We start from the raw sequence: 20,252 nt of genomic DNA, 5'->3' as shown, positions 1-20,252 counted from the left end.
CTGTCTCACGGAGTTAGGCCCCTTGTGTGCCAGACAGAGGGAGAGCATCCACACCAGAACCCCCATCGGGTTTTCGTGTGTGGCCCCCTCGGGCCCCCCTCATGTGTGGTCACTCGGTGCTGGTAGCAGTTGCGAAGCTCTCAGGCTCTGGGCTGAAGAGAGGAATGTGCCATTAGCCTGGGTTAGGTCAGGGGTCCCCGCTGCCCCAAGGGACAGCCCAAGTCCAGAAAAGGAAGAGCTTGTGGTGTCGCGTTCTTCCTCTGCCGCTTTCCATCCTCAGCTTGATTTTTGTGGCCCGTGAAATATGGCTAACTGCCTGATCCATGCCTAGAAACAGAGTTTGAGCAAAACCAAGGGACACGGGAACGGAGATGACTTCCCAAGGTGCCTTTGTCGCTGGCACACAATCCAGGAGGTCTTGTCCTAGCTCCTCCCACACCAGCCCCACAGTCTGCCCCGTCCCTGCCAGGCCGCCATTAGGACGTCCAGCTTCCAGTGTGAAAGTTGATAGAAATAACCTCAAGAACCCAGATCATGGTAAACATAGTCAAAGAATGAGGAATGGTCAAATTCTGACATTTAATACCTTTGTTTTTAATATTATTTATTTAAGTTTAATAATGGCTGTGTTTCACTTGCAAAATCCCTGAAAATCGGCACTCATGGGTCAGCTACAAGCCGGCTCCAGCAACCCCCAGCTGTTCCCACCAGAGCCAGCACAGGGCGGGTGTGCGTGAGTGTTTGCTGAACCAGTGAATGAATGGTCCGTGTTCCCATCTGTAAGTGGACCCGACTGAACCCCAGATACTTTCCAGGTCTGACGCTGCGGGTGCCTGACATTCCTGTTAGGCAGGTGTGCGCTGGGTTGGGAAATGGCCTCTTTTCTATTGTGAATCAGGAGGCAGATAAGGGGAAGTGTGGGGGACTGAATACCCAGCAAAGGTCTGGGGTGGCGGTGCAGGAGTTTTGCTCTGGAAGCCCGCTGCCCAGGTGCGTTACCGCACTGCATGCCCCAAGGACAGAGTGGCCGAGCCAAGATCCGTTGCAGGCTTTGCAGTGATGACGGGGGGGCCATGGGTGCAGGGCCTCTAAGCCACGCAGCTCCCTAATGCTTTCTCTTTCATTCTAGTCAGATATATACTTCACAGCCACCACTGCTGTGAACGAGGTCTCGTCCAGAGGCAGCTCCAAGGGGGCCAGTGCCCATAATTCTCCTCAGACGCCCCCAGGCCGAGATACTCCAGTGTTTCCTTCTTCCCTGGGGGAAGGTGAAGTGCAATTTTTACTGTCTTATTAATAGATATCTCCAATCCATTCTGATTTCTTTTTTTTTTTTAAGATTTTTATTTATTTATTTGAGAGCGAAAGAGCACAAGCAGGCAGAGGGTCAGAGGGAGAGGGAGAAACAGACTCACTGCTGAGCAGGGAGCCCGATGCGGGGCTAGATCCCAGGACCCTGGAATCATGACCTGGTGCCGAAGGCAGATGCTTAATGGGCTGAGCCACCCAGGCGCCCCTCCATTCTGGTTTCTCTAGTTCATTCTGAAATATTGACATGTGACTACTGCCTAACGAAGTCACTATTTAAAGCTATTTAAAAAAAAATGCATTCTGAATGCATTGGTTGCATTCTTAAGAAACCTGTGATAACAACAACAAAAGCGCATTATGAAAAGAACTGTTTCCACGGGGAGAAGGGAGTTGAGGGCTAGAGATTCCAACTTGCCACAGCAAAGGTGTCTTTCCTTCAGGGATGTTAATGATCTGGTAGGTTTTTATAGCCAGAAGGACAGAGTCCTACAACCTGTGGAGCACACCCAGCTTTCACTCCATCTGGATCTGCTCACGAATCCCAAAGGCCTTTGCTGTGGTTACGACTTTGCTCTGAGCACCGTGCTTTTCCCGGCTGCTCACCACGTCAGTCGTTACTTCTCCTGCCCCTGGAAGCACAGGGCACCCCAAGCAGGCAGGGTGCTGCCGCTGTCTGCCCTCCTGGGTGCTCTCCCCTCCTGGGCACACAGAGACGTAGCAGGTGCATGTTTAGCCATGTACCTGTGAAAACGGTGCCCTTAAAACCAAAGCCATCAGGCACCATCCCTCTGTTGCTCCGAAGGGGGTCTGGGAGGTCAGCGTGCAGCCTAAATTCTTCCTTCCTGCTCACTGGGTTGAGGAACCAGAAGTCACCCTTGTAAATAGTACAGACTTTGCTTAAAGTTCTCATGTTCTTTTCTCAATCATATTTCAGGTGAAACTCCGTCCAAAAATCTGTACAAGATTCCACTCAGAAACCTTGTGGGCAGAAGCATCGAACGACCTCTGAAGTCGCCTCTGGTCTCCAAGGCCGTCACCCCGCCCACGGCCATCGGCCTGGGCATTGCTGCCATTCCCGTCACTCACTCCCTGTCCCTGTCCCGCATGGAGATTAAAGAAATAGCCAGCAGGACGCGCAGGGAACTGCTGGGTAATGGCGGGCCGTTTTTGTGTTTTTGCTGTTTGTATATAGGCCAGTTGGTTTCATCTTGGATGTTAATCATCCTTGAAAACAATGAGTTAAAAAAGAAACTTTCCCTTTAACAAGGGATTTATAAACCCATTATAGTGCAGCTACACCTGGGAATAGTATACAGTTTACCCACAACAACGATGTGTCAGTCTGTATTTATTGGTGTGGAAGGCTGCCCAAACCAGGTTAAAAGCAGAAAAGGCAATTTACAAAACAGTAGATCTAGTCTGACACAATTTCTTAAAATATAAGTATCTCTATATGTAGGATTTCCTAGAGAGTATCTAGAAGGATTTACAACCTCCAGTTCTCAGATAATGTGTTATATTTGTGTACTTGAAAGTTTAAATTCACCCTGTTTTTGATATTCGTGGTGCAGTTCACTTATGGCTTCCTGAAGCCCAGAGACCACGGGGACAGGTCTGTAGGGATGGCACAGACGTGAGATATTTGGTAGATCCTTCTCTCTCGGTGACACTGATGGGAGACCAGACCGGAAAAGCACGAAGTACCGTGATAGTCGTGCAGAGGCGAGACTGCTAGAAAGACTTTTGTTCTGAATTGTGAAAACAAAGTGAAGAAAAAGGAAGTGATGTGCTAGACCAGTAAGAAGTGGTTTGAAACCTAATAGGGACCTGCATGGCCTAAAACTGCAAGGACAGTTCACCTTAGGGCATCCCGGGCCTGCAGTCCTGTTTCCCGACAACTGGGGCAGGGATGCAGGCCACCTGACCGGGCAGGCTTTGACTCTGGCAAAGTCGGTCGGTCTTAGAGGTTGGTGCCTTCCATTGTGCTTTCAAAGTATGCGTGTTGCTATTTTAACCCACTATGCCCTATGGAAGCTTGATCTGCCAGCCGCTGTGTTACAAACCACTGTGCTTTTCTGAAATTGAGCCTCAGAGTTGGAGAATTACAGTCTCCAGTGGTAGGATCATGGATTTTTCTCTCCTCCTCTAGACCCTTCTGAGTTTCCTTCCTCCCTCCCTCCCTTCCTTCATATATAATATATATATATTCTTTAGGATCAGAAAAAAAACCTTCCACCAACAAGAAAACCAGTTACTTTAAAATATATAATTTATCAATGCTTCCTGACTCTATCCCAATAATGCACCAATAGCCAACCAAGAAAAAAGACACTTTCTATCCCCGTGGCACTAACCTCTGACCTGTGCTTCTCCCCCATAATCTAGGCCTCTCTGATGAAGTTGGACCCAGGTCAGAAGGAACACCAAAGCCCAAATCAAAAGCCCGGAAGCAATTAGAAGAAAGCCAAGGAAGCCCGAAGCCAGGGACAGCAAGATCAACTAGCAGTGACAGGTATAGGCCATCCCCAGCCGTCCCTGCTCAGGGTGGTGGCCCTTTGGGTCACAGCACTGCCATGAGGCCCTTTCTGCTGACTGATGATGCCACGGGCAGACAGTCAGTATCCAGCTCCTCTCTGAGGACCCCTAGGCTGGCCCAGGGAGGGTCTCAGGCAAGGGGGCAACCTCACTTACGATTCAGCAAATGCTCATAAAAATACATAGAGAGATTTTTTTCTTTCTTTTTCTTTCTTTCTTTCTTTTTTTTTCCTCACCAGATTGAGAGAGATTTTTTTAAAGATTTATTAATTTGAGAGAGAGAGAGCGAGCGAGCAAGCATGAGTGGAAGGGGCAGAGGGAGAGGGAAAGAGAATCTCAAGCAGACTCCGTGCTAAGAATGGAGCCCAACGTGGGGCTGGATCTCACAACCCCGAGATCACGATCTGAGCTGAAACCAAGAGTCAAATGCTTAACTGACTGTACCACCCAGGCGCCCCGACAGAGGTATTTTTAAATGAAAATGCTTAGTAGGAGCGACAGATCATAGGCCCTCTCCTAATGCTTCTGGTGGGAATAGAGCAGGTACAGCCTTTTGGGATGGCAGTTCAGTATCCCATGTCAATGAACGTTTGTTAAATCCCACTGATTTGTCCCCTAAGAGCTTCCGTGTCCCTCAAGCTCCTGTATGGAGGGTAAGGGGGCGCATGTCCAGGCTCCATTAATTCACTCAACACACATTCTTAGGGCACCCGGCCCTGAGCTGGATGTTGGGGATATGAAGATCACTCTCGGGGGGTTCACGGGCCAGAGGGGAAGGCCAACAAAACACTCTAGGAATTGCAGCATTCCGGGGTGGCAGGTGATGCAGAGGAATGAGGAGTGCCAGCCAACCCCCACCTGGAGCAGGGAGGCTCTCAAACACCAGGAAAGGCTGAGCCAGGTCCATAGATCGAGTAGGCATTAGCCTGGCCGAGAGGGGGCAGCACTCACAGATGCTTTAATCCCACAAACCGAGCCCCTACTGTGCGGCAAGTCCTGCCTTCCTGGACTTTACATTCTAGTGTGGAGACACAGACCATAAACCTGTAAACAATTGAGCAAATTAAATCGTCTCCAATAGTGACAAGTGCTGTAAGGAAATTTTTAAAAATGTAAGAGTTGGGGGGCGTGGGTAGAAGTTCTCCTTTGGGAAGCGGGTGTCAAGAGGGCTTCTCTGAGGAAGTAGCATTGAGCCAAGCTTTGATTAAATTAGAAGGAACGAGGGGAACCGCAGGGGCAAAGGCTCTGAAAGGCACGGCCTGTTGAGTGGCCAAAGGCTGGCCCGGGGGCTTTCACAGGCCAAATGAGTACTTGTTGAATGAATGAACCCCCTGAACTTGGTCAAATTGGTTTTGCAGCTATCAAGAGAGTGTCCTGAGTACAAGAGAAAAATCAAGGTGGGATGGGCTGGGAGGAGGCAGAAGGGTCCCCAGGGCCAGATCCTGTGGTCTGTGGTCCTGTGGGTAGGAGTTTCAGCCTTATCCTCAGGCCATAGGGAGCCCCAACCCAGGAGGGTTTTAGGCAGAGAGTGACATTATCCCAATTTGCCCTTTAGAAAGGTAAAAAACACCTCAGACACCTCCTATGTGTCACCTCTGGCCTATAAAACTCCCAACAGCCCATGAGGTAGGGCTGGCTGACTCCTGCATGTCCCCACCTTTCCCCACTAATGGGTGGGGGTGAGGGGATACAGGCTTTATGAGCTCAAATGAGCAGGAAACTGCCTGACAGAAGGGGCCCGGGCCACTAGTGCTCTCCAGGGATCCCTTACGTGACTTTTCTAGGATCACCACGGGCTCCTTGGAAAGTCCTTCTGCTCCAGAAGCCAACCCCGAGGGACGCTACCACTCGATGGGCTCTGACCAGGACCCTGTGGCGGACAGAGAAGGCAGCCCCGTGTGGGGCAGTAGCCCCTTTCAGCTCACAGCTTCCTCGGATGAAGACATTATTGACCTGAAGTAAACAGGGTCCGGATCAAGTTTGCCATCTTTCATTTTCTTATGGAGGTTTATACTCTTTAACCAGTTCTGACAGCATTTCTCAACAAAATGTGGCTTTTAGCCCACCCGTGATCTACTGGACCAAACCTTCTGCACACCTGGCCGGTTTGGATCTCTCCAATGTCCGGTGCCATCTTTCTTGACCTCTGTTTCTTTCTGTTCAGGAACCATCAGTCCCCTTGTAATAAAGGTAGTAGATTTCATTGAGGTTTTAGATTGAGACTTTGAATAAATCAAAAATGTTCATTCTTATTTACTGCAACCTTCTCTTGTATTTTATATACTTTGATGGAAAGATTATTTTTTCATTATGGTTTTGATTTATGTCACATATTGCATTTCTTTTATAAAGAAAAGCCATTGCTTTTTAAATTTATCATAAATAAGTTTTCTTTCTGCACATTTGGCCCCTGTTGCTGTTTCAGTTCACTGAGTTTGGAACCAGCTGTGTCCCTGCCTGTAGACTTTCGAGAAAAGCTGAATGGTTAGTTCCTAGAAGCTCCTGTTCCCTCCTTGTGTCTCACAAAGCCTGTTAAGAGTCTTAAGATTATTTTGTTTGGTTTTGTAGTTACTCTGAAATCATACAGCCAGGCAATAGTCACTCCTTGTCACCAAAATCATCATCCTCAAATTCCCTTCTCATGTTCAGGTCTGCTTTGCTCTTCCACGTGAACCAAATGATTGCCCTTCTCTTGTCATCACTTGCCTTCTGTTGCCCCCTCCTCAAAGTGAGAAGAAAACGTGGGCTTGACCAAGTGCAAATGAAACCGTGAAATGTCAGCCTCTAGCCACGGGAGATCCAAGGGGGAAACCTAGTTGCACTGACACTGTAAAAATTTTAATCTGTGTGAAGGAGGTAATTTACCTTTGGCTTTAGTCTAACGGATCCCATTTTATTAGCTCTCTTCTTGCCTAAATTACCCACCAAAAGAAACTTTAAATCATTCCTCCCGTGAAAGCATCCCTGAGGTTCTTCTGCACGCGTTCTCCGGGAGTGCAGGGAGCTGTGTTTGACATGACCTTGACTGGACAGATTTTACAGAAGTTTGGGTCCTACCTCCTCATGGGCCTTGCACACTGTGGGGAGAGCTCGCTTGTCGGCCTGTTGCACAACTGCCTCTGTGGTGTTTGTGCAGGAAACAGCCCAAAACGCTGGATCCAGTGAAGGCTGCCTGGTTCCCTTCAGCAGACGGCAGGAGGGCGAGAGGAGTGCCTACAGTGCTTTCTAGGTATAGCCAGGTATGCCCTCGCTGTAGTCAGCATTGCCGTTCCTCCTCTGTGTTTCCTTCTGCCCCTTATGCTGTATCGCAACCTCGTGAAAAGTTTTGGGAGTTAGATTTTATTATTATTGCTTTTCAAATAAGTAAACTGAGGCTCAGAAAGGGACAGTGATTTGAAACTCTGAGTTCTCTGACCCCAGAGCTCTGTTCTCTCCCCTGTCCACCATGCAGAGTCAGGCTGAGTGCCTTGTGTCAGTTGGATCTGACTGGTGTTTTTCATGTTAAACTAATTTGTAAGCTTTATGAGTTTGTGTGTTCTTTCTGTCATCTTTTTTTTTTTTTTTTCCTGGAGTTTCTTGCTTCTCGGCCTGGAATAAAAAAAAAAAAAAAAAAAACCCAGGGTGATTTAGAACATTCTTCCAAAGAAATTGGAAGCATCAGAACTGCCCCATGATTTGACAAGAGTCAAAATCTGAGGAGTGAATGTAGAAAGGGCAAGAAATGGACCCTACTAATCAGATCGATGGTGATCAGCTTATAAAAGGGGCATAGGAGGCTGCTCTGGCAGCAGTATCTGCTTACAAAGGCCAAGAAGTGAATGCTGCACCCTTGGGAAGCGAGCCCACCAGCCAGGGGGCAGGAGCAGGTTTGTAGGGGCCTGTGGCTCAGAGGGCTGGTCCTAGCTGGGCTCCCTGGGGCATCCTGTCTGCATAAGCCCTTCTGCCTAACCCCCTGGCTGAGTTACTGCACTGTGTAAATGCAGCAGTTTGCCCATGGAGTTGGAGGCATTCGTCCACTCTGCAAACACCAAGGGCCCACTGTGTGGAGGAAGAGGTCACATCCATTAAGGGAGGGAGGGAAGTAAACAAGTGATCACAGGGCAGTGATAAGTGCTCGGATAAGAATTTATAACTCGCGCACAAGATGCTGTGGAAACATAGAGGGGCGGTTGCCTGTCTTTACAGATAGTACAATCAGGAGCCTGCACTAGGTTAAACAACTTTCGTAATCATATGGGCTAGCATTTGAGTGCTTCACATGTGCTTGATCTTTCGTGTACACTGCCCCTGCTTAAAACCCTCCCGGAAGGTAGATACTGTCATCCCCACTTAGAGATGAGGAAACAGAGGCCCAGAGAGGAATTAGAAGCCAAACCTCTTACTCTCATAGCCCTGGTACTTTCAAGAATTACACAGCACTCCACCTCAGCTGCCTCATCCAAAGAAGGGCTGGGTACAGATGGCAAAATCCTTCAGAGCCCTGACATCATCCTACCTCCAGCAGTCACTTGGGTGCTCAAGAAGTTGGCTATTAATAGCCGCAGGAGACTCAAAGACGGCAGGTGTTAAGATGAAGATTCAAGAGTCAGGATGACCTGTGAAGTGAGTGGAACTTAACAGGAAGCCTAGGGCTCACCATTTAAGCCCCGATCAGTCACACATATAAGGGCCCTGCCCAATACAGGTCCTCAGCACCTCGAGGTCCTGGTGGTTGTCGGCTCGTAGCCGTCAGCGATCTGCGGACTCCGAGTTATGACCGGCACCGAGATGGGCTGCGGCGCGCAGGGCCATGCCTCCGCCCCCGGCAGCCCAGGTTCCGCGAGGAAAGAGAGCGGCCCAGGACAGTCGCTTGGAGACATTCCTCCCTGCGGCTGTCAGTGAGCTGAGCTGGGCCAGGCGCGTTGAACCCCGGCCGCAGGGCACCGGTCAACGCAGAGCAGGAACCGCAGAGCCGACCAGGCAGGACAGACGCAACTGCCCAGAGTCGGGGCGGGAAGTCCTGTGGGCGGTGCACCTGCCCCACCTTCGTCCTGCTGGTAGCCTCATTGGTTGAAGCTTGACTGAGAGGCGGCTCCAGGAGCAGATGCGATCCCCGCCTTCCGCCCTCATTGGCTGGCTCCGCCTGAGGCAGCTTTCTGATCCCGCCTCTGGGTTCGCACCACACTCCTATTGGATGGTTCTACTCCAGGCCCACACACAAACTCCGCCCCACCTAAACATTGGCTCGCCAGGTCCTAGGGGCGGATCCAATGAGCTTCGCCAACCGGCTCTTTGCTCCCATTGGTCGGCTTTGATTTGGAGGGTGGCTCCTAGCGCAAGGCTAACCCCGCCTGGCGTTCCCACTGGTCGTTCCCATCCCGCCCCAGAGCCGCCCCTCCCCGCCTATTGGCCGGCTCTGCCGTGAGAGGCGGGTGCCGGCTGCACTCGCGGGATCCGTGGCAGTTCAGGCAACAGAGCTGACCAAGCAGTCGTTGGCTGCAGACATGACGCCGGAGGACCAGGAGGAGACACAGCCGCTCCTGGGGCCGCCCGGCGGCAGGTGAGCGGGTGGGGGGACCCGGGCACGGGACGCGGCCTCGCCCCCTCCTACTGCGCCCAGGCCGGCGCCGCTCACCGGCTGCCCTGTCCCCGCAGCGCTCCCCTCAGCCACCGGGTCTTCCTCGCCGCCTTCGCCGCCGCCCTGGGCCCGCTCAGCTTCGGGTTCGCGCTCGGCTACAGCTCCCCGGCCATCCCGAGCCTGCGCCGCGCCGCGTCCCCAGCCCTGCGCCTCGATGACGCCGCCGCCTCCTGGTTCGGGGTGAGGCCTCGGGCTCACCCTCCAGCCCGCCGGGGCCCCTTCTCCAACACCGCACGCGCGAGGGACCCCTGCGCTTACCTGGCTTCGGGCGGGCACTAAGACCCTCGGCCGCGTGCGTCCCGGCTCTCCTGCCGGGGTCACCCTCCCCCCCACCCCCGACCGCCAGCCCGGGTCCCCCATCCCCTCTTCTCGGAGGCTGCTGGGGTTGGGGTTGGGGGCGAGGTTGGGCCGCGGCCCTGTGGCGCCCCCGCTCCAACCTGCGGTCGCTCCGCCCCCAGGCCATCGTGACCCTGGGAGCCGCGGCTGGGGGCGTGCTGGGCGGCTGGCTCGTGGACCGCGCCGGGCGCAAGCTGAGCCTGCTGCTCTGCACCGTGCCCTTCGTGGTCGGCTTTGCAGTCATCACCGCGGCCCAGGACGTGTGGATGCTGCTCGGGGGCCGCCTCCTAACCGGCCTGGCCTGCGGTATTGCCTCGCTCGTAGCCCCGGTGAGTGTCCCCCAGCCTCGCGCCCTGGGACCGGGAAGGGAGCGGACCCGGGGGCGTGGTTCTCCCTGGCTTCGGCCTCCTGGGTGCCTGGCACCGTGCCCCTCGCCAGCTTTATCTTCCTTCCCCCGGCGACGGGCCTTGGGAAGGAGCTGCTGTTATCCTTGTTTACAGATGAAGGGAGCTTCAGAAACTGAAGCCACAGTCGAGCCACAACTAGTCGGTGGTGAAGCTATTACTCACACCCAGGACTGTGCCACTTAACCAGGCCTCTCTTTTGCTCTGCAAATGAGTACCATCTGCGGATGGTCCCAGGAGCCTACAGTGAGGCTTCGATCTCCCATTGTCATACAGACTACTGACTACAGTTTCGCAGGAAAATCCTATTCTGGTCTGTCCTCCCGGCAAAGGCCGTTGATCTCTCTGCAGTTCCCCTTCACTCCTCAGGAACTAGTCCTGCAGCTGCTTCCCCTCTTCTCTCTTCCCATCTCCCCATGCACCACTGTCCAGGCTGACTCGGGAGCCATCTACCTAGGTGAAATCCCGGGTCTGTCACTCACCGGGGCAGAGTATACCTCTCTGTGCTTCAGTTTCCTCCCCTGTAAAATGGGAATAATGGCCTTACTCATGCAGTGGTTGTGGGGATTAAGCAAGACCGCACGTATAGCCCTGGCATGGCTTGTGGAGGGCTTGGACCCTGGCAGCTGAAATTGCAGGGTGACCAGTAAACTGTTCTGCTGGCTACGGGGCTTGGACGGTCTACCACCCACACGCCAACCTGGTCAAGATTAATAGAGTGGCTCAGTGTCCTCCCTGGTCATCCTTTTGCACCCACCACTCATTTTACCCGCATTTGCTGGGCAGCAGTCAGCAGCTGAGTCGGATTTTATGTTTTGGGTTTTGGTTTTTATGTTTTGGACAAAAAACACACCCATCTTAGTCATGGGCATAAGGTACAGAATAACCTAGAAGTGTGGGCAGACCTTTCTGGCCCCTGAGCCCAGAGGAAGCGGTGGCAGTCAATGGTAGCAACTGAGGCAAAGAGTTGTCTTTCACTCCAAGGGCACCACTGGTCATCTGGAGTCACCTGGGTGTCATCTGGAGCTAGTTAGAAAGGCAGAATCTTGGGGGGCACCCGGGTGGCTCAGTCGTTAAGCGTCTGCCTTTGGCTCAGGTCATGATCTCGGGGTCCTGGAATGGAGCCCCATATGGAGCTCCCTGCCCAGCGGGGAGCCTGCTTCTCCCTCTGCCTGCCCCTCCCTCGCTTGTGCTCTTTCTCAAATAAATGAATTAAATAAAAAAAGAAAGGCAGAATCTTGGGCCCCACCCTAGACCTACTGCATCAGAACCTGCATTTTATCCAGGGTAGTCATACAATGAAATGAAAGTTTGAAAAGCTGTGTGCTCTACACACACACACACACACACACACACACACACACACACACACACACACACACACACACACACACACACACACACACACACACACACACACACACACACACACACACACACACACACACACACACACACACACACACACACACACACACACACACACACACACACACACACACACACACACACACACACACACACACACAGAGCAAGCCATGTAGATATCCTTAATCCCAGTTAAAACACCCGCTGCTGCTCACTTGGAGAGGCGGGGAGGTATGGAGAGGGCTTTGCTGACCTGGGACCTGCAATTAGAGGCTCACCTGGCATGCAGCAACCCCCCCCCCCCCCACTGAGGCTCTCCTCAACTGTGAATGGTTGAGGCTTTTCAGTTTTAAGAACTCTCGGCCCTGAGTAAAGTTTCCTCTTCGTTACCAACAGGTATATATCTCTGAAATCTCCTACCCCTCAGTGAGGGGGCTGCTGGGCTCCTGTGTGCAACTGATGGTCGTCATAGGCATCCTCCTGGCCTACCTGGCAGGTAGTTTTCACAGTCTCTCTTTTGATCCCCGTTAATGGCTGTGTGGCCATTTTATGGATGTAGACACTGAAGTTCGGAGAGGTCAAGGGACTTGCCCAAAGTCACACAGCCTGTCACACAGACCACCTCCCTGAGCCCCTGGGATATGTGGGTCTTGCAACTACGTTCCAGGGAGAGCTGGAGAAGGTGATGTCCTCATCTTCCCAGGGCAGGAGCCCATTCCAAGGGGGCTGGGGGGTGGGGGCTGACCGGTTAGGTCAGTACCTCACTGCACAGTGACAAACTGAGGATTCAAGGGGGTGGCTGGGGCACCCCTAAAACCCTTCAGCTCAGGAGCTTGGAAGGCCCAAGCATGTCTCTCAGAAATACCAGTACTGGATTTGCAGTGTGAAAGAGGAGGGTTCCAGGGGACCCGAGGGGCAGAGATGGGGTCAGCATGAGGAAGCTTCTGGAGGCAGACATATTTTCACCAGAACTGGGGTGGAGAGAAGCTTCACATCAGACAGTCCCATGTCAGGGGACGCTTACTGGCTGTGTGACCTTGGCCTGGTCACACTGCCCCAGAGAGCCTCACTTCCCCTGGTTTTAAGCAGAGATAACCTCACCTAGTCCAACGCTGTTAACGAGAATTATCAAGGCCTGTGCTGAGACCCGGAGGGCCTGGAGTATGTGCCCTCTGGTTCTTCACAGTGGGTGACATCCTGGTCTGGGCTCTTTGATTTTTGCCCACTTACCATCCAGACTCTAATTCAGAGTCCTGCCAGCAGTCTGGTAGCTTTGGGGGCCCTGCGGGTGCCAAAGCTCCTGCCAAATACAGACACTGACATTTGGGACAGACACATGGGTGTCAGTATGCCTACAGAATTCCCTCCAGTTCATCCTAACCAGCACATTTTTTTATCGGTTTCTGTGACTGTTGATCCACTGGTGTTCCATGAAAAGTCTCTCCCACTCCATCCCCTTTCCTCTCCAGAGGAGCCAACCTCGCCTGCTTTTTGGTGGCCTTCCAGAGTCTGTGCATACTTATTCTCCCTCCCCTACCTTTTAGACAAAGAGCAAGTGCCTCATTCTGTTTTTAATTGCCACATAAATATTCACTGAGCATATGTAGCATCATCATGTGCCCACCAGCGTTTCTACAATATTTATCAACCCCAGTTGGTAACAATATTGGTGACAGACACGAGCGTAGCCACACAGAGGTAGTGCGGCCCCCACCCTTGAAGCTGAGTCCCTGGGGTTGGCGAGAGGGCAGGCCAGTCCCGATAAGATCCAGCCTGGCCCACTCCGGCTCTGATATCTGACACCCCCCCCCCCGCCCCGTCCCCCATCCCCCAACCAGGCTGGGTCCTGGAGTGGCGCTGGCTGGCTGTCCTGGGCTGCGTGCCTGCATCCTTCATGATGCTGCTCATGTGCTACATGCCCGAGACCCCGCGCTTCCTGCTGACCCGGCAGAGGCGCCAAGAAGCCACGGCTGCTATGCAGTTCCTGTGGGGCTCTGAACAGGTCTGGGAGGAGCCCCCGGTCGGGGCTGAGCACCAGGTGAGGGGCTGGGAGCCAGCACCAGGGCGGGATGGGGATGCGGGGGTAGGAAACAGTGAGGTATGGCCCTTTTGCGGCCGGGGGACGCCAGCACAGCCTGTCCCCCAAGGCTGCGCGTGCGTGCGCGCGCACACACACGAGGAAGGGAGGCACAGGTAGGGGAGCAAGCAAAGGACGGCTGGAGCCCACTACCCGGCTGGGCCCTAGCCTTGACCTTACTGTTCCAGAAAGAGAAAAGGCCGGCTGGGTCACAGGGAATCACGGGTGCAGACTTGAGGAATTGGAGTTTTAAATGAGGTGTTGTAGGACAGGGGAGAAGACAGAGTCTCTGTGACCGTCACATCCCTAAGCCTTCCTTTCTTCATCTGTAAGATGGGAGTCCCAGCACATGCCTGGTGGTGGTAGGGATTCAGCGATGCCCGGAGAGGTGCTCGGCTCAGGCCTAGGCCTGGAGCTGGTGGGATTCTGGAACCCCTGGCTTTGTGCCCATATAATCTCTTCGTGGTTTCACCAGCAAATCAGGAAGGGCCACCGGGAGGTGAGGATCTTGGCACCTTACAAATGGTGAGGCTAAAATGATGCGGGGACCTGTCTTGGACGCGAGGCCCAGGTGATGAGAAGCTGAGGCTCATTGCCTCCACCAGGCTTTAGGACAGTGGCTGGAAGCCAGCACGCCCCTCAGGCGCGGGTAGGGAGGAGCACTGACACCGGCCTCTATCCGAGCAGGGCTTCCACCTGGCCCAGCTGAGGCATCCTGGCATCTACAAGCCCTTCATCATTGGCATATCGCTGATGGCCTTCCAGCAGCTGTCAGGGATCAATGCTGTCATGTTCTATGCAGAGACCATCTTTGAGGAGGCCAAGTTCAAGGTAAAGAGGCCTCCGCCCCAGCCTGCCATCTGGATGCCTAATCCCGGGGTCTTTGCCTGACCCGCCTCGGCCCATCTCCCCAGGACAGCAGCCTCGCCTCGGTCATCGTGGGTGTCATCCAGGTGCTGTTCACGGCCATGGCGGCCCTCATCATGGACAGAGCTGGGCGGAGGCTGCTCCTGACCTTGTCAGGTGAGGCCCCAGGGCCAGGGCTCAGCCCTGTGAAAGTGGGGTGGCGCAGGCCAGGCTCCCCACCACAGGCCGGCGGGTCTTTGCTGGGGCCACCGCATGGCAGCAGGGAAAGGCCAGCCAAGCACCCGTGAGGAAAGGCCGAGATTCATGGGCGCCCTTACTGAGCGCTCGCTCCAGACCAGGCCTGCGCTGACAGCGTCACCGTAGCGTGCCTTAACCCTCGCAGCGAGCCTCCATGCAGGCGCTATCAGGAGCCCAGTTTACGACAAGGAAACTGAGGACTCCGGAGGGGAAGTGACTCAGAAGCTTGTGGTCTTTTGGGGCAAGTGACTTCACCTTTCTGAACCTCAGTTTCCCCTGTTTGAAATGGGGGCGGCGGGGCCATTGTGAGGATCCCGAGATGATCTGCATGGGGGTCAAGACCGAGCTGCTGCCACAGTTACCCCTCCAGCTCCTCAGGCTAGGGAGGCTCTGCCACCAGGAGGCTCGGAGTCTGCTGTGGTTCAAGGTCCAAGCCGGGGCTGGCAGGACCGGGCCAGGTGCCGCGATTCTGGGCTCCTAGGCACCACCGCTCGCTGGCCTCCCAGAGAAAGCCAGGCCCCATTGCTGTGGCCACACCGCGCCAAGACTCCAGCCCTGAGTGCCACATGCCCGGGCTGCGGTCCCCTTCTCCCAGGGCCCTGCCCACGGCCACCCTCCACTTGCAGGTGTGGTCATGGTGTTCAGCACCAGTGCCTTTGGCGCCTACTTCAAGCTGACCCAGGGCGGCCCCAGCAACTCCTCACATGTGGACCTCTTGACGCCTCTCTCCCTGGAGTCCGCCAGCACCAGCGTGGGGCTGGCCTGGTTGGCAGTGGGCAGCATGTGCCTCTTCATTGCCGGTGAGGAGGGGGTCCGTGGGGAGGTTGGGGTGGGGGCATGGGGACATCCTGTCACCACCAGGTTCCTGCAGCTCCCAGCAAGTCCAGGCCTACCGGGCCTTGCCTCTCTATGACATGGGTCCCCACCTCTGCGTTTATGGCTCTGACCATGTCCCAGGCACTGCCCCTTTCACTTAATCCCCGCCCCACCGAACAGCCCTCCGAGCAGGCCCCATCATGACCCCGTTCTACAGAGAAAAGCCTGATGCGTAAGCAGTGGAGGGACCCGCCTGAGGCGGAGGAAGGCTCAGAGCTGGGGGACCCAGACTGGAAACCGTGAGGCTTTGGCCCAAGGGTGCTGTGGCAAGCCCAAGGGTCTGTCCCCATGGGCTCTGATGCCTGTCTTGCTCCCACAGGCTTCGCTGTGGGCTGGGGGCCCATCCCCTGGCTCCTCATGTCTGAGATCTTTCCTCTGCACGTCAAGGGCATGGCCACTGGTGTGTGCGTCCTCACTAACTGGTTCATGGCCTTCCTGGTGACAAAGGAGTTCAGCAGTGTCATGGTGAGTGCAGGCCCAGAGGACCTCTTCCTCCCGTAGTCGGTGGGGAGCAGTTTTTAGAACTACTCTTACTGCGGAAGACTCAGGGTCAGTGGCCTCGCATGCAGGCTGAAGCCACCCTCCTGGGACACCAGCCATCTTGGTCGGGGATGAGGGGAGGCTTGATGGGCCAGGAAGGTGAGGGACCTAGGCTGTGACCACTTGGGAGACTTCAGGCTATCCTGGCAGAAGGACAGCAAGACTGGCCTCCGCCATTGGACGCTGGGGACATGGGCCAGGTTATAGGGCTGTGTGGGAAGTACCCTGGCTTTGGAGTTGATAGGCCTGGGCTCTAAGCCCACCCTGGCCACTTCCCACTGTGTGACCTTGGGTGTGCTGCTCACCTTCTTAGAACCAGCTTCCTTGGCTGAAAATGGAGGAGGGTGACGGCAGCTTCCCCTTACGGTTGTGGGAGCATCGGTTCATTTTAACATCCTGCTACTTTCACACGGATGACCTGACACAGACCTGGATCCTGCCTCAGGGGCTCCCCAGCTGATAGGGAAGGATGTTTCTGGAGCAGACAGGCCACCTGTTCAGGCCTTCATTCCCCTCCACGTCTCCTGGGACATACCATGGCCAGGCCTGTTCAAGGAGCCGGAGATAGCAGTGAGGTAGACAGAGCTCCCTTTCTGACCAGACTGGCATGGCAGTGGAGAGAGGAGGAACCACCAGGAGGCTGGGCTGGAGCGAGGAGGGGCAGGCCGCGAGAGGCGTGGATGCCTGGGGCTGGCCTGGAGTCCCTGCAGGGCTTGGGCCCACTCAGATGGGCTGCCCTGGGGAGCACACTGGGAAGACCAAGGGCAGAGACTTAGAGATGGAAATGACTTGCTGGGAGCTGTGGGGGGACCAACAACAGAGGGAGGAGATGGTAAAGGACCTAAAGGCACCCAGGGGTGCACAGCATCCAAGAGGCTGAGAGAAGAACTTCTGGGGGAAGGGCAGTGACGGGTCCCAGAGGAAGAGGAGCTAACAAGTGAGGGGGCTTTGGTTCGGGCACCTGGGAGGTCCCCGGGCCTGAGCTGGGAGGGCGGCCAGGCTCTGAGTGAAGGGAACCGCGCGCTCTTCCCTCCACGCTGGTGGGCCCTGGGTGCCTTGTGTACTCACACTGCCCCATCTCAACCTGCTGAGAGCTCACCCGTTCCCCCAGGCACCGAGAAGAGACTCCTCCGGAGGCAGGGAACTCAGCACAGGGCCAAAGCAGAGCGTAGAGAGTGGGTCTGGGGGCCCTGGAAGCAGACCCCGGGGTGGGGGCCCAGCTGTCACTTGATGCAGAAGTCTGACAGTGAGTGTCAGCTTCCCCGTCTGCGCGACATCCACACCCCGTAGGTGTTTGGCCCAGGCTTCTGGAAGGCGGGGCCAGACCCTCCTCCACTCCCCCGAGCCTGGCCAAGGCAGCCTGGGGCCTCAGCTTGGGATCCCGGGAGGGCTCCTGGCCTTCTGCCATGTCCACACCTGGCCTTTCCGTCCCTTTCCAGGAGGTGCTCAGGCCCCACGGAGCCTTCTGGCTTGCCTCCGCCTTCTGCATCTTCAGTGTCCTCTTCACTTTGTCCTGTGTCCCGGAAACCAAAGGAAAGACTTTGGAGCAAATCACAGCCCATTTTGAGGGGCGGTGACAACCCCTTCTTGTGAGCGGCTGTCCCTCCTCGCAGGGCCAGCTTTGGGCTTCAGCGGGGGGCGGAGCCCACCTGTGACTCCAAGCTGGGCCTCAGCCAGAGCCTGGAGCCCCTGCCTGCCCCCAGGGAGCTGGAGCCCAGGACCGCAGCCCCTTGGAGCCTTGTCCTCCAGGGCCCTTCCTTCCTGCCTGGCTCTCTACAGCCCAGGAGACCATGGGTATGAGGTTCCCGGCCCCTGGGTCCAGTTCCCGCCACCCCTCTGTGACCTCGGAGGAGGGAACATCCTGGAGTGGCCTTGTTGCTCTGTGGTCCTTTGTCCACAGGCCACCTCCATCTTGCCATGAAAGCAACAGCAGAGGAGGGAGACTCTTGACTCCTCCTTTTCTGGAGGAGATGCTTTTGAGGGGTGGTCCCTGGTTTCTCCTCTCCGTGGCCGCGTTATCAGGAAGGAGCTTTGTTTGCCAAATAAAGATTTGACTCAGAAAAATCAGGTCATGGCCTCTTTGTGTGTTGGAGAAGGGTATTTTCCGATCCCTTCCCAAAGTAGGCCTCCCACAAACTGGGCCTTGCCAAGAACATCTATGATTTCCTTTTTCTCATGGTCTGCCAGGCTTCCTCTTGGCTCTTGGAGGTCATTTCTGGCTCCTTCCTTGGGCCCAGTCCCCTGGATCATTAGTCATCAAATCTCATTAACAACAAAAAAGCATCTCTTTTCCTATTGACTTTAATGGAGCCAGAAGTCTTACAGGTTGCTTTTTATTATCCACTATATAAGTAATACATGTTTATTGTAGGAAAACTGAAAAACCTAGATTTACTTAGTATAATTATTTATATAATAGTTAACTGCTAGGCATTGCCCTAAGCACTTTATAAGCATTAACTCATTTATTTGGATAAATGATGCAATAATTACTCACAGCTGTACCTTTCCAGAGTTAACTTCTTTTAAGAATTTGGTTCTATCCTGAAAGATCTCCCTCCCAACATATATCCTTTCTAGCATCACTGCACACAAGTAGGACATCACACTTTTGTTCAGAATCTGAACTGTGCAGTCCTACCATGTGCCCGCCTCAAGAGAGAAGTGTGGAAATCTCCACCTACAAATGTGGATTTGTTTCTCCTTGCACTTCTGCCATGTTTTGCTTCATGTACCTTGGAGCTCATGGCTCGCTGCGCGCCCATTTGGGATGGTTATATTCTGATTGTTTTTGTCCTTTAGCATTATGAAATGACCTTCTTTGTCCCTGGTAATATCTCTTGTTCTGAGGTCTACTTTGTCTGGTATCAGTATCACCACTCCAGCCTTTTTCTGATTGGTGCTTTGACAATGATTTTCAATTATATTGTACTATATGTTCCTTTTTCATAGCATCCTATACTTTTCTTTGTGACGGAAATGCCTTTTGGGGTTTCCCTGAGGATACATACATTCACTTTTAAAAATATTTTAAAAATTCACTTTATCAAGGCATTATTTACATACCACAAAATTCAAATACATACTATAAAACTCGACAATTGTAGGCATAAAAATTTGATGACTTAGGTTGAATGTATACACAGCTGTGTACCCACCACACAATCAAGATATAGGACATTTTCCTCACCCCAAAATGTTCCTTCATGTCCCTCTGCAGTCAGCCTTGTCTCCATAGCTTTGTGTTTTCTAAACTTTCATAAAATGGAATCACATAGTTTGTAGTATTTTGCGTCTGGCTTCCGTAACTTAGCAGAGTGTTGTTTTTATTTTTTTTTTTTTAAGATTTTATTTATTTATTTGACAGAGAAAGAGCACAAGCAGAGGGAAGCAGGAGAGGGAGAAGCAGGCTCCCTGGGGAACCCGATGCCGGCTTGATCCCAGGACCCTGGGATCATGACCTGAGCCGAAGGCAGATGCCTAACCGGCTAACCCACCCAGGCGCCCCGTAGCAGAGTGCTTTTAAGATGCATCTGTGCTGCGTGCACCAGCGGTTCATCTCTTTTAGCTGTTGAGTAGTGTTCCATTGGACATTTGGGCGAGTTCCAATTTGGGGCTGTCATCACTAAAGCTGTTGTAACAATGGCATACTGCTCCACTACTGGGTCCTGTGGTAAGTTTATGTTTAACTACACCCTAAGAATCTGCCAAATGGTTTTCCGAAATGGTCGTACCATTTTGCTTTCCCATCAGCAGCGCACAAGAGTTCCAGTCGCTCCCCATCCTCAACAACGCTTGGTATTCAGTATTATGAATAAAACCATTTGCACATTTTAATTTTTTGAAAGTTGTCCCCTAGGCTCTGATTTCCTCTGGAATCAGTCAGGTTGTCTTGGTCCTTCTCTTCTATGCTGCTGGTTTATCTCAAGGATCTGGGGAGCTTTGGTTGTCCATATTTAGGAATGAAGAACTAGGGGGTTTTAATTACAGTGGCTGGTATATGCCCCCTACCTCTGCACCTCTTCTCAGTTCTGTTATGGTTTTTGTTTCCTTTACATATCTTCACTGTCGTTTCAGTGGGAAC

The 20,252-nt window shown here is 53.6% G+C and overlaps 2 protein-coding genes across 8 annotated transcripts in view; both read left to right on the top strand.

The window, feature by feature from the left end:
• The window catches only part of GARNL3 (GTPase activating Rap/RanGAP domain like 3), a 141,852-nt gene extending 134,423 nt beyond the window's left edge, over positions 1-7,429 (top strand). For all 5 annotated transcript variants that reach the window (XM_027614301.2, XM_035723671.1, XM_027614300.2 and 2 more), the window contains 4 exons: positions 1,130-1,268; positions 2,246-2,461; positions 3,697-3,823; positions 5,631-7,429. In XM_027614301.2, the coding sequence (XP_027470102.1) occupies positions 1,130-1,268; positions 2,246-2,461; positions 3,697-3,823; positions 5,631-5,808 (660 nt within the window). In that variant the 3' untranslated portion in view covers positions 5,809-7,429. The remainder of the gene's footprint in view (positions 1-1,129; positions 1,269-2,245; positions 2,462-3,696; positions 3,824-5,630) is intronic.
• Positions 7,430-9,195: 1,766 nt separating this feature from the next.
• On the top strand, positions 9,196-18,421 carry SLC2A8 (solute carrier family 2 member 8). Of its 3 annotated transcripts, XM_027614322.2 has the most exons (10): positions 9,196-9,385; positions 9,481-9,643; positions 9,922-10,128; positions 11,968-12,067; positions 13,410-13,609; positions 14,336-14,479; positions 14,563-14,671; positions 15,379-15,552; positions 15,948-16,093; positions 17,608-18,347. In XM_027614322.2, the coding sequence occupies exons 1-10, from the start codon at positions 9,330-9,332 to the stop codon at positions 17,743-17,745; spliced, it is 1,437 nt and encodes a 478-aa protein (XP_027470123.2). In that variant the 5' UTR covers positions 9,196-9,329; the 3' UTR covers positions 17,746-18,347. The 3 variants fall into 3 exon arrangements, with proteins under 3 accessions (XP_027470123.2, XP_035579714.1, XP_027470125.1); XM_035723821.1 differs by lacking the exon at positions 15,948-16,093 and having other exon boundaries at positions 9,248-9,385; positions 17,608-18,421; XM_027614324.2 differs by lacking the exon at positions 9,481-9,643 and having other exon boundaries at positions 9,255-9,385; positions 17,608-17,745.
• The last annotated feature ends 1,831 nt before the right edge of the window (positions 18,422-20,252 follow it).

Source organism: Zalophus californianus, chromosome 13 (genome assembly GCF_009762305.2).
Source record: "Zalophus californianus isolate mZalCal1 chromosome 13, mZalCal1.pri.v2, whole genome shotgun sequence".
NCBI lineage: Eukaryota > Metazoa > Chordata > Mammalia > Carnivora > Otariidae > Zalophus > Zalophus californianus.
This window is presented reverse-complemented; position numbering and strand designations above follow the sequence as displayed.

What these genes read in the sequence shown, in the direction of transcription:
- SLC2A8 (XM_027614322.2), top strand. Translation starts at nt 9,330, where the DNA reads ATGACGCCGGAGGACCAGGAGGAGACACAGCCGCTCCTGGGGCCGCCC. An exon ending in CCTCCTGGCCTACCTGGCAG is followed by an intron (nt 12,068 to 13,409) that starts GTAGTTTTCACA and finishes TCCCCCAACCAG; the next exon opens with GCTGGGTCCTGGAGTGGCGC. An exon ending in CATGTGCCTCTTCATTGCCG is followed by an intron (nt 15,553 to 15,947) that starts GTGAGGAGGGGG and finishes TTGCTCCCACAG; the next exon opens with GCTTCGCTGTGGGCTGGGGG.